Consider the following 15286-nt stretch of genomic DNA (forward strand, 5'->3'; position numbering starts at 1 on the left):
GAGCTTTATTTTGCTGTCCGTCTGATCTTCGCTGTTTGGAATATGGTTCTAGAAGAAAGGAGAGAAAATCTTAGTTGGAACAATTGCATTTATATTTGCATTTAAAAGAATATTTGAAACCCTTGGTTGATTTTAAGTGGAATTTAATCATTGTTACAAATTAACAGGTTATGCAATTTCAATTATAGTTAATTGGATATACTGGTTAATTATCACATATTATAAACTTCACTAAACAAAAAGCACAAAGTAGTAAAGTAAAGAACACAAATAATTTAAAGGAAAAGTATTGTATATTAGCCAAGAGTTTATACTTCAACTAGAAACTTGGTGTTTTCAACCGTGACATTTAAGATTTAAATTTATCAACCCTCAACTATCGATGTATCTTAAAGGATTTTATATTAAATTATTGATCAATGGTGTTAAAACATTGACCAAGATAACCTACTGTGTGCTTTTTGTCATTCAAATTTCAAGCAAGCACTATTGTATATTGGTTCCTCCATCAACTTTCAATAATTTTTTTTCTTATGCATCTAACAAAGCAATGATATGTCAGTTTTTTAATGATGTGGCAATTATTTTTATTATAAAGAAATTACATTCCAGCAAACCTCACCACCCTCTGCGTCCCAATCTCTCTCCTCTAATTTCCACCGCCTTGAATTTGCTATTGTCTTTGGAGCCAGTAGCGGCTCCACCTTTATGTAAGGGTGGTCACAGGATCACCTTGACTTGCAAAAAAATGTATATATATATAGTTGTAAAAATGTTAAATACCCTGACTTGAGAATCACAAGAATTTGGATTCAACAAAAATAAGAGTAATGCTAAATCCGTAACATTTTTCACAACAAATCATACGCGATAAGTTGTTATCGATTATAATTTAAGCTCAATACTAATATCATTTTTTTTTTATCTACTTATAATAACTTGTTGCATAAGATTTGTTGTAAAAATATTGTGCATATAGTATTATTCTAAAAATAATTTTGGCTCGATAATCCTTAACCCCTTAAAAAAAGGAAAAAAAAAAAAAAAACTCAAATAAAGAAAATAGAGATTAGCCCAAATAACAACAAAAATAACCCCCCCCCCCCAAAAAAAAAAAAAAAAAGATTAGACCAACCAAGTGAACAAAGTATTCAAACAAAACCTATTCAAAATTCTATCCAAAAAAAAAAAAAAAAAAAGCCTATTCAAAATCAAAAAATAAAAATCATAACCATTCAAATTTGTAATTCGTTCAACCTATTACATAAAAATAATCATTAATTTCATTTTTTCTTAAAAAATGTACCAAAAGAAATATTATGGCTGTGAGTTCTCCTTGGCAATGTCAATAGTTATGCTCTCTTGGACTTTACAATTGCAACAATTTTGCTCTCCTTAGCGACTTGGCTCGCAATTATAGCAAATATAATCTCTCTCTCTCTCTCTCTCTCTCTCTCTCTCAATTTTTATTTTTTCTATTATCATTTTAGACTCTCTCTTACTTTATTACTCTTGTCTCAACATTCTCAGTTCCCAGTTTGTCACTTATCAGTCATTTTTTTTTTATTCTTTTTCTCTTTGTTAGTAGAAAGAAATTGTAGTACTACATGTATTAGCATTTTTTTTTTTTTGGGTGACATTGACAAATTCAAGTTATTTCTTTTTTAGATTTTGTATAATTTAAGTTTCTTAGTAATTATTCTAAGAAAAATTCCTAGTGTCGTTATTGTCGGAAGCCACCATTAGCTTTGGTGGTGCTTCATCTCCCTCCTGCTCATTCCAAATCTTTTTTTTTTTTTTTGCACCGAAGTAATTAGATAAATGAAATCGGGAAAGTTTCTGAATTCAATTTTTTTTTTTTTTAATTTTATTTTATTTCTTTTTTCCGGGTGGAAGTTGAAAGCATTAGACAAAAAACTAAACATCAAAGAGTTTTAAATTTTTAATATGCAGCCGAAGCATCTGCGTTAAGTTAGCTTAGAAAACTACCGAGAGAGTTCGACTACAATATACAAGGAACATTAGTCATATGACCTTTCTTTGCAAAGATTTTAAAACAAAAATGTTTCCTTCTCGACGTGAGCGATCAAGCTGAAAGATTTCCAATTGTACCATGACTGTAGCGCCCTACAATCATTAACCATAGCTCTTGATACGTGAGAGTCCAAAATGAGGTTAGAATCTCTCTTCAGGAAGGATTACTGATTGGGCATCTACTTCTAAGAAAAGCTTGTGGACATGTATTGGATATAACTGATTGTCATATATCTTGAGATGATCACTTAGGGCCCGTTTGGATTGAGATCAGAAAAGGGAGTAGAGGAGTCAGGAGAGTAGAGTTGGCTGAAAATAAGTTAATTTTCAGCCAATTCATTAACGTTCTGGCCTCCTACTTGTGTGTTGCCTAAAACTCAGCTGTCCGTGTCAAGCTTAGAAAAATCCTCCCTTTGGTGTAAATCCAATTGTGAAGGTAGACACCTTTTAATTGAGAACAACTGACCATTTTCATGAGAAATTAAGAACTTGAGCCATTATGATTTCATGTACAAAACTACAAACTAAGATTACCTCAAAGTTTGTACTATATAAATTCTCATGAGTCTATCTAATTATAATACTGAAATTATGCTAATTTGCACACTGAATGTTCATTTGAAAGATTTGAACTTACAAAATGGTTACTAGTATGCTCAATTGTAACTTGACGTAGGTGATGATATCAATTAAAATTTAACATTGCTATGGGCATAAATTGAAATTCTCAATAATTTTTTGCAGATGTAGATTAAAATTTTTTGTTCAAATGTAACCATGCCGATCGAGATACAAATTCTTAACTTTTGTTACAACAATTCACTTTTCCTGTTGTATTTACGCACTATTTGGAGAGTGAAAAAATTTGAACCGCCTTTGACCAACGACATTCATATTGGGGTCTATTTCACAGAAATGAAGCCTCACCAGGTAAAAAAATCTCATATCAACTGGTAATTCCCACGTCAAATTGGAAAGCCTGTTCTTGGTGCGGTTAAAACCCATTGTCCTTGCATACCGATAGACATCAGTGTAATTCAGTATTTTTGTGTAGTCGAGTACCATAGATTGGTCGTGTGGCATTTGGCTTTCACCCTTGAAATAATTATCATCTCTGGGCCATTCTCTATGTTAAATATTAGCATGGAAATGTGTTATATCATGTTGTGTATGCTAGAGTAGATGCGGAAGAGGAAGTATAGAGGAGGAACACTGAGAACACGAGGGTTACGTGGTTCAGCCTTACGGCCTACATCCACGGAGGAATCCCTTAAGGGCTACATCTTTATTGTATGAGAGTGTAGTACAATAACCTCCTGTGTTACAATGAACCCTAACATGAGTATATATAGTAGACTAAACCCTAGACTAATAGACTTCTAGTACAAGTAGGAGACTTGGCTTGCACACAAAGTAGAATTAGACTTGGGCCTATACATTGGGCTAATATGTCTAATATATATCTCTAACACCCTCCCTCAAACTCAAGGCGGAAGCTCGATGAAGGCTTGAGGTTGGATAAGCATGAGAAGATCACTTGGAGATGCCTTGAAGAATGCCTTTGAAGAAACCACAATGAATAATGTGCCAAATGTCCAATTTCGGAGTTTCAAATGAAGAAACAGAGGCCAAAATCGGAATCTACGCAAAAAACTGAGTAAGATAGGCCCTTTTTGGAAAATTTGACTTTTGGTCAACCGCTAACAAAAAGTCAAAGTCAACTGGTCCAGAGTCAAAGTCAACAGTCAAAGTGCTCACGGGTCAAATCCGGGTGGTCCAGGTCGGGTCGGGTCGGTCCGGGTCAACGGTCAGCTAGGTGACGTGGTGCTGACGAGACGACACTGCTGACTTGGCTGATGACGTGTCGCTGACGTGGACTAGGGCTGATGTGGAGGTGCTTGCATGGCTGCTGACGTGGAGTGATGACGTCATCTGGTGACGTCAGATGACATCAGCAGTAGTTTTCCGGCGCCTGGCAGGAGCGTGTGATGTTCACCGGCGCGTGAAGGAGAAGCCAGAAATCCTGGAAGCGCGTGAGAGCGCGTGTAATCTTGGATGCGGGCCAGAATCACAGGTTTCGTAGATCGGCGGACGAGGAGGTCGGCAGGGCGGCGCGTGTGCGTAGAAGGCAATCTAGAAATCAGGAATCTATGGCGGCACGTGAGAGATTTTCCAGAGGCTACGGAGGCGCATGTCAAAGCTTCGGGTGACCGGATTTCTGGGTTTTGATTGCGGGAGATCTTGGAGCACGTCTGTGGTGTTGGTTTCATCAGGCGAAGCTTGGATTTGCATATATCTGATAGGGAGAGGCACGGATTGCTTGGGCTCGAGGATTTGGACACAGCAGTGAGCCATGGCGGCTGCAAGATGCTGTGAAATCTGAATCCAACATACAAGCATGTTGAATATACTAATGGTGGTGTGCACGTGAGAATCTTCTTTTGCTTGTTAGAGATGTTTGTTTGACGCCAAGAACAGAGTTTGGCTCTGATACCATGTTAAATATTAGCATAGAGATGTGTTATATCATGTTGTGTATGCTAGAGTAGATGCGGAAGAGGAAGCATAGAGGAGGAACACTGAGAACACGAGGGTTACGTGGTTCAGCCTTACGGCCTACATCCACGGAGGAATCTCTTAAGGGCTACATCTTTATTGTATGAGACTGTAGTATAATAACCTCCTGTGTTACAATGAACCCTAACATGAGTATATATAGTAGACTAAACCCTAGACTAATAGACTTCTAGTACAAGTAGGAGACTTGGCTTGCACACAAAGTAGAATTAGGCTTGAGCCTATACATTGGGCTAATATGTCTAATATATATCTCTAACACTCTAAACAAGCCAGTGTCGTCCGTTTGTCCTATCAAGTACCCACCAACGTTTAATCGATAAACCATCTCAAGTGCCATGTCATCGTTTACGTAGAAAGGATTTCCCCTGAGATTAGGAATGCCTTCCATACTTTTACCTTCTGGCTTGTAGTACAGGTCGTCAGGCATGGACACAATCTCAATTCCATTAATGAAAGCATGGAAAGTGGTTGAAAAAGGGATGAAGGTTAAGTTCAATTTTTTATCCTTCCCGACATTGATGCAGAACTCTTTGAAGAAAGTTTTTTCCTGCAAAGAATCATCAGGAACGAAAGCAGTGAAGTTTCTAAGTAAGGTGAACGAACCTGCTATGACAGTGAAAAAGGCCTTAGACCCTTCAAAACCTGGGTAAATGACTGAGTTAAAGTGCACCCGAACGAATTTCGGACCAACGGTGACTGGAAATAGGTACGTGAATTGAGAATAAGATATACGTGTAGTGGAGTAAGGGGCTCCTGTGACGACGCGTCCTACTGGGGCTTTAGAGATTTTAGATTTGAGATTATTAAGTTCTTCGGGAAAGTACTTGGACAGAAAGTCTCCAGCCCAGTCACGCCCATTCAAGTCCATCGATTTGCCAGAAGTGGCACTGCCACAGTCGAGGGTAATATCATCAACAGGGACATAACGAGGAGGTATGGAAGAAGCTACTAGTGTGATTTGATAAAGAAGGAAGAATAAGCAGAAGATGGAAACAATAGGGGTAAGCATCGAGGGATTCCTCATGGGAGCAAGAGGCAAATTGAGGAAAACAAAATTAATTGAGAGGAAAAGCTGCTTAATAATTGAGAGCTTACCTTCTAGCAAGAAAAAGGCAATAGAAGCGCTTGTTCAAGGCCGTGATATTGCAAATCAGCTACGTTCTTTGCTTAATAAGTCAGCTGGAGACAACAACAACAAGAAGAAGACAGCCCCGGCTGACGATCTTGTTCTAAAAATCTTGAAGTCCTTTACTAATATGTGGTGGAGTGTGTGGGGGTTTGTGTGGAGGAAAGTAAAAGAAAATGAAAATAAGAAGGTGAGGAAGAAGTGAACGACTGGATGAGAAAAAGGTGAAAGAAAAAAGTTTAAAAGAGTTTTTGGATTGGGTAGAGCAACGTGGAAGAAAATATAGAGAGTAGAAACATAAGGTATTTCACAATTTTTTTTTTCATAATTGTGATGTTAATAAAATTTTATTTTACAAAGATTAATTTTAAATTAGTATTGTGAAAATATTATGACATTTTATTATATTTTTAAATTTTATAAATTAGTACTATTTGTCTTTAGAAGAAAAAAAAATAGTACTATTGATAGAATATTTTTATGACAATTTCATAATAAAATTTACATAATAAGTTGTTATTAGTTCTCATCTAGACCTACTAGTGACATTTTTTTTTCCTAACATTAACAACTTGTCATATAGACTTTGTTGTGAAATTTTTTTGAAAATATTGTCTATAACTTTCATTAAGAGATGTAATTAAAATAAAGAATTCTTTTTATGTATACATTGTCATTTTTTATAATTTATCTCTCAAACTGTCACTTTTATAACTGCTAGTCAAACACTCAATTTTTTCAAAAAATATATTTTAATAACTTTTACCAAACACTTAATTTTTACAAAAACTCAGTTTCATACTGCACTTTTTAAAAACTTCACTTTTTCAAAAAGTTCAGTTTCAAAAAGTTAAACAAAACTCACCCTTTATAAAAGTATATAACACCATTATTGAGTTATGGGTTGTTCTACGGTACCCCTATTTTTTTAGTGGGTACGGTACCTACTAAGATCATGACCATCAATTCTAATGCTTTTAATCCAAACCATATATTTAAGTTTAGTGGAAAACCAATCACAGGTAGAGCAAGTTACCGTATAAAAACAAAAAACAAAAAAAACAAAAACAAAGAATCAAATCATCTTCACTCTCGTGTTTTATGAGTTTTGGGGGTGCGACCAAGCGCTTGTAAGACATATAGCTCCTTCTGAGTATATTTGTTTCTTTCTCTTTTGCGGATGTGTTTTCTGTGTTATTGATTTGCTTGTGTTCTTAGTTTTTTTTTTTTTTTTTTTTTTTTGAGAAATAGCCTTGATTGATTCAAAATAGTTTTGTAATCTGTCTTGTGATAATAATTTGGCTATTGCTAGATGCTTTGATATGTTAAAGAACTAAAATAATTTCAACCATATAGGTTGGAGAGTTCTTATTTTGGACATCAGAGGTATCTGAAGTATTCGGATGTATCTCACTCCTGGCTTTGATTATTTGTTATATGGTTTATTGGTGATGAACTACTCTCTCTTAAGTCTTAACTTTATCTGATTCGATGGTTGAAGAATGGGATTGGGATATATCTAATGCAACAGAAGCACTTTTTCTTGTCTCATTTGATCCGCTTTTCATCTTTGTAGTATGTTTTATTTTCACTTGTTGCTAAATGAAGCTTCCCCATATGTGTGACCCATGTGCAAGACATCCTGTAAAATGGTGAATGGCAATAGGAATATAACCATATAAGCTATTAATATATTGTCTCTTTTTTCTCTTTTTTTTGAGAAATGCTACGTCTACAACAATTCTACAACATTTTTACAACATTGCTTACCTGTCACTGCCAAGTCACAAAACACAACTTAAATAATCTGACTTGGAAAACTTAAATAATCTGACTAGGAAAAGAAAACAAAAAATAAAAAGATTAAGAAAACAAAACTAATGATTAGATGAAATTCAGAACATAAGCAGATTTAGGGGTTTTGTAGAAAGAAGAATATTACTCTCACACACCGGAGGCGGAGACGGAGGCAAACGGCAGAGGGCGGAGGCGGAGGCAGAGGGCAGAGGGCAGAGGCGGAGGCAGAGACGCTCACTTTCTTCTCCCCGCCGTCGCACATCTCTGCCCTCTTGACGTCGTTTAGCAGTGAAAATGTAAGCCTTATATTTTTTCCCTCTTTTTATTTCTAGGTTTTTTAATTTGATTATTTTTTCTTTCGCATTCATGCTTTTTGGGATTTGAATTTGTGTGTTAAATTTTACCAATAAAAAAAAAGAATGAATTGTGTTAAAAATTTCAATTGCGAATTCTTGAAAATTTGGTGCTCCTTACTCTGTTGTGTTTGATTTGGTACCCTTTATTTAGGGATTTTTTTGCTGATGATTTAGAAAATTTGAACTTTCAGGTGCATTACTGTAATGGGTTTCGATTAATTTCAACAATTATTGTCCTATGCACCGACTAGATACTGCAGGTGCGTGCAAACTGTTACGCTCTGAATTCCGGGCGGTTTCTTTTGCTTGTGGTTGTGGACTGGATCTCCAATTGTCAAAATTTTGGTTTCACAGTGTCATGGTAGGTTTCAAGGTTCTCAAGTATATTTGAAAAACTTAAAACATTAGTTTGTATTGGAAACATGACCCACTTTATGGAATTCTTTGCTTTTTCATGTACAATCTTAAGTATTCCATGGGGATTTGATGTTGATGCGTCTTTTTAATGTTATCGATTGTGTTTTCTTTTAACCATTGATTGTTGGTAGCTGGTGCACAGCTTGTGCAGTGCCTAGTGTTTCACCTATTAAATCGGTTACACTTACATTTTACTGCTAAATTCTCTTTGGGTTTAGCCTATCTAGTTCTAGAACCATGGTTAGTGTGATTTTTGTGTCTGACATTGCACCTAAATCATGAGCCGTTAATATTTGTTATTGAATAATTGTATGCTTATGTAGGATTTGTGTATTACTTTTGCCCCATCTGTTAAGTGCTATACCAAACTTGGAATGTTTTCAACCAATCCCTAGATATTTTTTGGGACTTACAAAAATATTTTAGATGTCGAAGCATGATGTGTTGAAGTTCATCGAATCATCTTGAAGTTTTCTATATAAATCTATTTGTTGCTCATCATTAGTTGAAGTTAGTTTGTCTACTTATCCTTGCATCTACAGGGTGCTTATGCAGCATCAGTCAGGTTCAAGATGTTTCTATGCCCTGTTTCAGCTAATAATGTTTTCCTAAACATGACTCATTTTCTAGAAAACAATTTCTTGGTTTTATATTTTTATACTATATGATGCAAAGAAACAGTTTTTCTCTGGATTTACTTTGAGAGTGAAGTTATTTCTTTGAATCCTAAAAAGGTTCAAATGATTGTAATAATTTAAGCTTAATAAATGTAGCAGTAGACTCAAAATATTTTAGGTCTACTTAGATATGTTGGAAACTAGTTGCACATGGTACAGTTAGATATGTTGGAAACTTGTTGGAAAATATTGGTTAGAGTGTGAAGAAATTCTATTATGGTGCTGTCTAAAATGTACTTCCTTTTGTAGATCTCTTAAAGCATGGAAGCTCAAATTTTGGCTTTGGAAGGCAATGTTGCTACTATTAGCACCAATTCAAGTGGGGTTTTGTTCAAGATGTACTTCCTCTAGTGGATATCATAAAGCATAGATGTTGGAAATTGGAATGCAATGCAGACAAAACTGCTATTTGCAATCATTTGATGTATTTGTTTATTTTGGGTGTTGATGTATATTTTGGTCACCTATTGTGTTGTATACTTACCGTTTCTTTGTAACAAGAGTCTATATTAGTCATAGAATTAGTCTATTAGATTTTTTTTGTTAATTAGTTGTTATAATATTAAGTGGATATTGTAAAACCAGTTGTGGTTAATAAAGTTCTTGAAGATTGTTTTTGTTTTTTTCTTTTTTCCTTTGTTGTGATATGATATATATAATTTCTATGATAACTAACTACCACAACTATTGTCAAAGATGGGCAATAATAGCCATGATGCTTTTGTTTGGTTTCAAAATATGCCGCCTATGGTGGATCATCTTTGTACCTCAATAAAGAGAGATTATCTTGTAACAGACTTATTGCTTCTTAATATTAGCCAACTTATGTTAGCAAAGGAGAAAAAAATTATGTACAAACAGATGATGATAAAAAATGATTTGCATTTAAAAAGAACTTTTACATTAATGTTTTAGAGTTAGAGAAGGTTCCTACCTTATTACAAAAGGTTGCCCAATGGGCTACATTATGAGACAAAAATATTAACCGTCAAGTTTCCATGTTTAAACTAATCTTATGACCCTATATATCATAAACAAACTAATTGCCCCTGCCATCTTCGTGTAATTTTGGATTTTCAACTTTTGTCACATCATTGGTACCAAACTTCCCAATAGAATTGCTTGGATGCTCATTTGACAAATCATAACATGCCTTCTGGAGTGGAGAATCATCCTAAAAAACAAAATGAAAACATTTAGTTTAATAAAATTACATATATGAGAAGCAATTGAATAAAGAAAAAAAAATGCCTAATCTATTTAAATTCAACTGCATATTAAAAAGAATATTATTCTCAGTAATACCATGCTTTACAACATGATAAATTACAATTCAAATTGAGTCTCATGAGTTCTTTAAATGTAAAGAGAACACTACAATATTTAGAAATTAGGTGTAGGTAGACAAACAGTTAACCCTAAAAGAAAAAAAGAAAAAAGAAAAAAAATCAGAAACACATAAGAATAGCAAAGTAAATAAATACATGCCTGAGATGTGTTTTCATGGTAACTAAATGGTTGCATTCCAACCACTTGTCTTATCATACTTGACTGAAATGGCTAGTTTCCTCCTTGTAGCATATTTGGCAGCCCATAATATGGACTCATCCCGATGATATTAGGAGGGCAATTAATGTTTGGCCACATGATGGATTCTTTATAACTCTCTTTACCAATCTGTTGTGATTGTTGCAGTTCCAACTCCTGCATTATGTACAATATAAAATTCAATATACTTAAACGATTAAACCAAATAAATCTTAATTTCCTTGTGATACAAAATAAAGATTCCAACATTTAAGTTAAAACTCTTTTGTACTCCAAGCACCCTCAATCCCATAGTAGGGGTTGTACAAGACACATTCTCAACCTTAGTAGCCATCTACAAAATGTAAACAATAATAGCTAGTAAATACCATAAACAATTATTAATTTAAAATCAACAAGAAATATACTAAAACCTTCTTTTTCTTGAATTCATTTCTCTCACTTACTTTGGTTTTCTTTTTCTTTTTCCTTTCCTCCTTTTTTCTAACAACTTTCTCAACTATTGACTGCTTCCTTTTAGATGGTGGTCGTCCCTTTTGTCTAACCACTACTGGATCAAGTATGTTTTTAGTCTCTTTAGAAATTGCAAGATCATCTCCACATGAGGTTGAATCTGTAGGAATACCTATAGACATTTTATTTTGATTAAGTAAATAAATTTATTAATAGAAAAATGCAATCCTAAAACATAAGTAGGCACAAAAATGACGCAAAATAAAATGATAAGACAAAAAAAAAGAAAAAAAAAGAAATCAACAAACAATAAATACCTGTAGAAATGGGTTCATTACTTCCACAAACAAGTTTTTCTTGTTTGAACTCTCCTTTTAATTCAAGAATTCGTGCCACCACCTTCTCACACTTATCTTCAGAATCTATTGCCAAGTCTGCAACCTCATTGAAGGCTTTGTACATTTTATCAAAGCGTTGTGTTTCAGGTTTGACAAGCCGATTGTCATAGTTGATGCGAACTTTGGTGTGGCTCCTCTTAATATTTTTGCACCATCTTTTCAAGATGTACTTGTTTGGTACCTGATCAATCTTCATGTGAAAGAGCACCGTAATTTGATGCCTACACAATATTCCCCTAAATTCAAAAAACCGACAATTACAATTTACTTCATTGGTATCCTTGTTAAAATAAACAAGGAAGGTTGCATGCTGGGAATTTTCTCCAAATGCTCCATCTTCACGTATTTCGTATTCTGAAATGACACCATCTTCCTTACATGAAGAAAAATTACAACAAACCTTCCCTAGTAACTCTTTTCGAAACTCTTTGTATTTTGATGTTGTGTAAACACTTTGAAATTGTTTCTCCATAGCATAATGAGTAAAACATGGTATGGATGACTGAAATGAATTGAAATCTTCAGTATTTTCATTTACCACATTTTTTGCCAAAGCCTTATCATATTGTTCTACAAATTCTTTCAAGGTTGTTTGATGATGTACATACCCATCAAAGAATGCATTTATGCTTTCACTCCGCTGTGTGGTTGACATTCCTGCCCAGAATGTATCCTTCACAAAAGCAGGCACCCAATAATACCTTTCATTATACAACTCAAGTAACCATTCATGGCTTTCAAGATGATATTTTTCAATGAACCTACCCCACCTTTCTTCAAATTCCTCTTTTGTTAAGGAATCATAAACAACATTTTTCAAACAAAATTTGATTGATTTATATTCTCTATATCCTTTAAATTTTTCAGGCAACTTTTTCAAGATATGCCACAAGCACCATCGGTGTCGTGCTTTTGGAAAAACAATCTGTATTGCTTTTTTCATGGCCTTGTCTTGATCTGTAATTATTGCACTAGGAGGAACTCCAGACATACATGTAAGCCAAGACTCAAATAGCCATCTAAATGTATCTGTATCTTCACCTGAAATCAATCCACATCCTAGCAATATCGATTGTCCATGATGGTTTACCCCAACAAAAGGAGCAAATGGCATGTTGTATTTGTTAACCAAGTACGTTGTGTCAAATGTAACCACATCACCAAACTCTTTAAATGCTTCCCTACTTCTTGCGTCTGCCCAAAATACATTCTTTAATCGACCATCTTCAGTAAAATCCATCGTGTAAAAGAAATTTGAATTGTCAGCTTGCATTTTTAAAAAGTACTTATTCATTGCTACAGCATCTCCTTCCCCGAGCTCCAAACGCTTGACTTTATCCATGTGGTTTCTACAATCTTTCTCTAGAAATGGCAAGTTTTCATGCCCCCCTGCCTCAACCACCAATGAATTGAAACTCTTGTTCATTTTAATACCAGCTTTGGCATTCAACTCAAGTTGTCTTTTCACATGTGGTTTTAATACTCTGTTGCATTTATAAAATCGGGTTTTGCTTGGACTTAATCCATGGTTATGGTCAAGTTCCATGGATTTCAATATCCACCCATCTAAGCATCGAATCATATTAAAATGAGCTTTGCAACCTGTTTTCGATTGTGGCTGCGCTTTAAGTGAGTTGCTAGCTTTAATCTGTTGCTTTCCAGCACGATTACAAGCTATAGTCAAAGACTCCACCTCCCCATTATGTCCCTTTCTAGATGTTCTTTTAACCACTGCAAAACCCTTTTTATTACCATACCTTGTAAAATATTCCATGATATTGTCAATGGAACCAAACAACATTCCTACACAAGGATCCTCCACTTTATCTTCTACCTTTCTTGTTTCCTCTTTTTCATTCTCAACACTATCTTCATTCAACTCATTATTTTTCAGATCCACCGTATCCTTCATTTTATTATCACTATTGTGCTCATTCAACTCTACAAACCTAGAAGCACTAGTTATTTCTTCTTCCATGTGTCTGCAATATACATTATATAATGCACAGTATTTTAAAACAAAGTACGAAAATGGAATTAAAATTAAAAAAAAAAAAAAAAAAAAACTACTAGTCTCTACCTGTAATAAGCGTAAAGCACAGTACTAACTCACAGCAGGATCTTCAAGTTTAGCAATTACCTGAAACACTCAAGATGAAATAAGTCAATAGATTCTCATAACCAAATACAACGCAAAAAATGGGGGGCATATAACGCAAGAAATGTAGAAGTTTCCCATGCTGTATGATGGTTAAATTAGTGAATGTAGAGAAGTCCAGCTTTCTTTCAATGAGAATGAAATGTTACAGAGCAAGAAACAACAAAATTACAATCACAACTGAAGACTTAATATTGGTGGTCTTGTGGTGCACATTGAATAAGACTCAAATAAGAATCACAACGAACACTATATAAGTTGTCTGCAAGCAAGCTTCTGACCATCCACTCAATCAAAAATTATTCAATTGCCCTTATGTGTATACTTATTACCAGCTAAATCTCTTATCCATCCTCAGCACACTTGCCAAAAAAAAAAAAAAAAGACAATCACAATGCAACTTGACTCTAATTATCAAGTTATTGGACAATTGAAACCAATCTATTTACCATACTCAGTTGGCATTCAAAAAAAGTATTTGTTGAACAACGAGTCCAATACATCTTGTTCAATATAAAGACATAAATAGTTAATTATTAGACAATTACTTGTGCAGTGACTTCTTGTGAGCTAATAGTTTTCATTCTCACGTTGTTGGCTTCTCTAAGACCTTTATATCCCATTTTCAGAGTATTTTAATGATATTCCTATAAAATATAAAAAATCATATTTGGCATAACATAATATTGTTAATTTTGCTCTATATAATATTTTGCAGACAACAAAATGAATGATGAAATCTTTAATATTTTCACCATTTTGCATCCTAAGAAACAAAAATACCCAAGCAGCAGTAAAATGGGTTCTAAAAAAAAAAAAAAAATCATTCCCTGCCATAGTGTTCGTCTAGTTTGAAAACAAATGGTGATTTACTAGGATTCATATTCTTAACACTTCACCCATCAAAAACCCACAAAACAAATACAAAACAGAAAGAGGAAAATTACTTCTCTGTCGTAATCCCATTTTTCGACGATGTGCGACGGCGGGGAGAAGAAAGTGAGCGTCTCTGCCTCCGCCTCTGCCCTCTGCCCTCTGCCTCCGCCTCCGCCCTCTGCCCTCTGCCCTCTGCCTCCGCCTCTGCCCTCTGCCGTTTGCCTCCGTCTCCGCCTCCACCTCCGCCTCCGGTGTGTGAGAGTAATATTCTTCTTTCTACAAAACCCCTAAATCTGCTTATGTTCTGAATTTCATCTAATCGTTAGTTTTGTTTTCTTAATCTTTTTATTTTTATTTTTGTTTTCTTTTCCTAGTCAGATTATTTAAGTTTTCCAAGTCAGATTATTTAAGTTGTGTTTTGTGACTTGGCAGTGACAGGTAAGCAATGTTGTAAAAATGTTGTAGAATTGTTGTAGACGTAGCATTTCTCCTTTTTTTAGGCATGTTATTAAGATGAAAATTGCAATACTGCATAAATGATCAAAATCCAAAAAGAATGCTAAGAAAATGCCTGCATTTAAATATTTTGTTATAAATTTAAAGAATATTAATTTATTTTTAATTCTCATATTCCTTTTGTTTTTATCACTTTAGTCATAATGTCTATATGCTATATTTGATAAATTCGACTTTGACGTGCAGAAAAATACCAGAAGTAGTCTTCATATTCTCCTTAAAGGTCACATAAACATAATTATTACTGTTGTTATTATCTTCTTCTAGTTGTTGTAGAAAAATATGGGTTTAATATTATTCATCTAATAGTATTATAGAAGAATATTAAATTTTATTGATGTTTTGGCCTG

The 15286-nt window shown here is 34.4% G+C and overlaps 1 protein-coding gene and 1 long non-coding RNA gene across 3 annotated transcripts; one reads left to right on the plus strand and one right to left on the minus strand.

Moving 5' to 3' along the window:
* Positions 1-7542: 7542 nt before the first annotated feature.
* Positions 7543-9573, plus strand: LOC115992630. Its single transcript, XR_004092579.1, has 3 exons — positions 7543-7833; positions 8085-8254; positions 9237-9573. It is a non-coding gene; the product is annotated as an uncharacterized LOC115992630 (long non-coding RNA).
* Positions 9574-10480: 907 nt separating this feature from the next.
* Positions 10481-14876, minus strand: LOC115989288 (protein FAR1-RELATED SEQUENCE 4-like). 2 transcript variants are annotated; one of them, XM_031112960.1, is made up of 6 exons: positions 14492-14876; positions 13467-13526; positions 11306-13368; positions 10982-11160; positions 10783-10869; positions 10481-10691 (listed from the first exon to the last, which is right to left on the minus strand). In XM_031112960.1, exons 3-6 carry the CDS (start codon positions 13362-13364, stop codon positions 10548-10550), a joined length of 2469 nt encoding a protein of 822 aa, XP_030968820.1. In that variant the 5' UTR covers positions 13365-13368; positions 13467-13526; positions 14492-14876; the 3' UTR covers positions 10481-10547. The 2 variants fall into 2 exon arrangements, with proteins under 2 accessions (XP_030968820.1, XP_030968821.1); XM_031112961.1 differs by lacking the exon at positions 10783-10869.
* Positions 14877-15286: the final 410 nt, after the last annotated feature.

The sequence above is a fragment of the Quercus lobata genome, chromosome 5 (genome assembly GCF_001633185.2).
Source record: "Quercus lobata isolate SW786 chromosome 5, ValleyOak3.0 Primary Assembly, whole genome shotgun sequence".
Classification (NCBI taxonomy): Eukaryota; Viridiplantae; Streptophyta; class Magnoliopsida; order Fagales; family Fagaceae; genus Quercus; species Quercus lobata.

Bases quoted from the DNA above. Each gene is read 5' to 3' on its own strand.
- LOC115989288 (XM_031112960.1), bottom strand. From the start codon at position 13,364: ATGGAAGAAGAAATAACTAGTGCTTCTAGGTTTGTAGAGTTGAATGAG. The intron at 11,161-11,305 runs GTATTTATTGTT...AAATGTCTATAG, and splicing joins TAATGAACCCATTTCTACAG to GTATTCCTACAGATTCAACC. The intron at 10,870-10,981 runs GTAAGTGAGAGA...TACATTTTGTAG, and splicing joins AAAAGAAAAAGAAAACCAAA to ATGGCTACTAAGGTTGAGAA.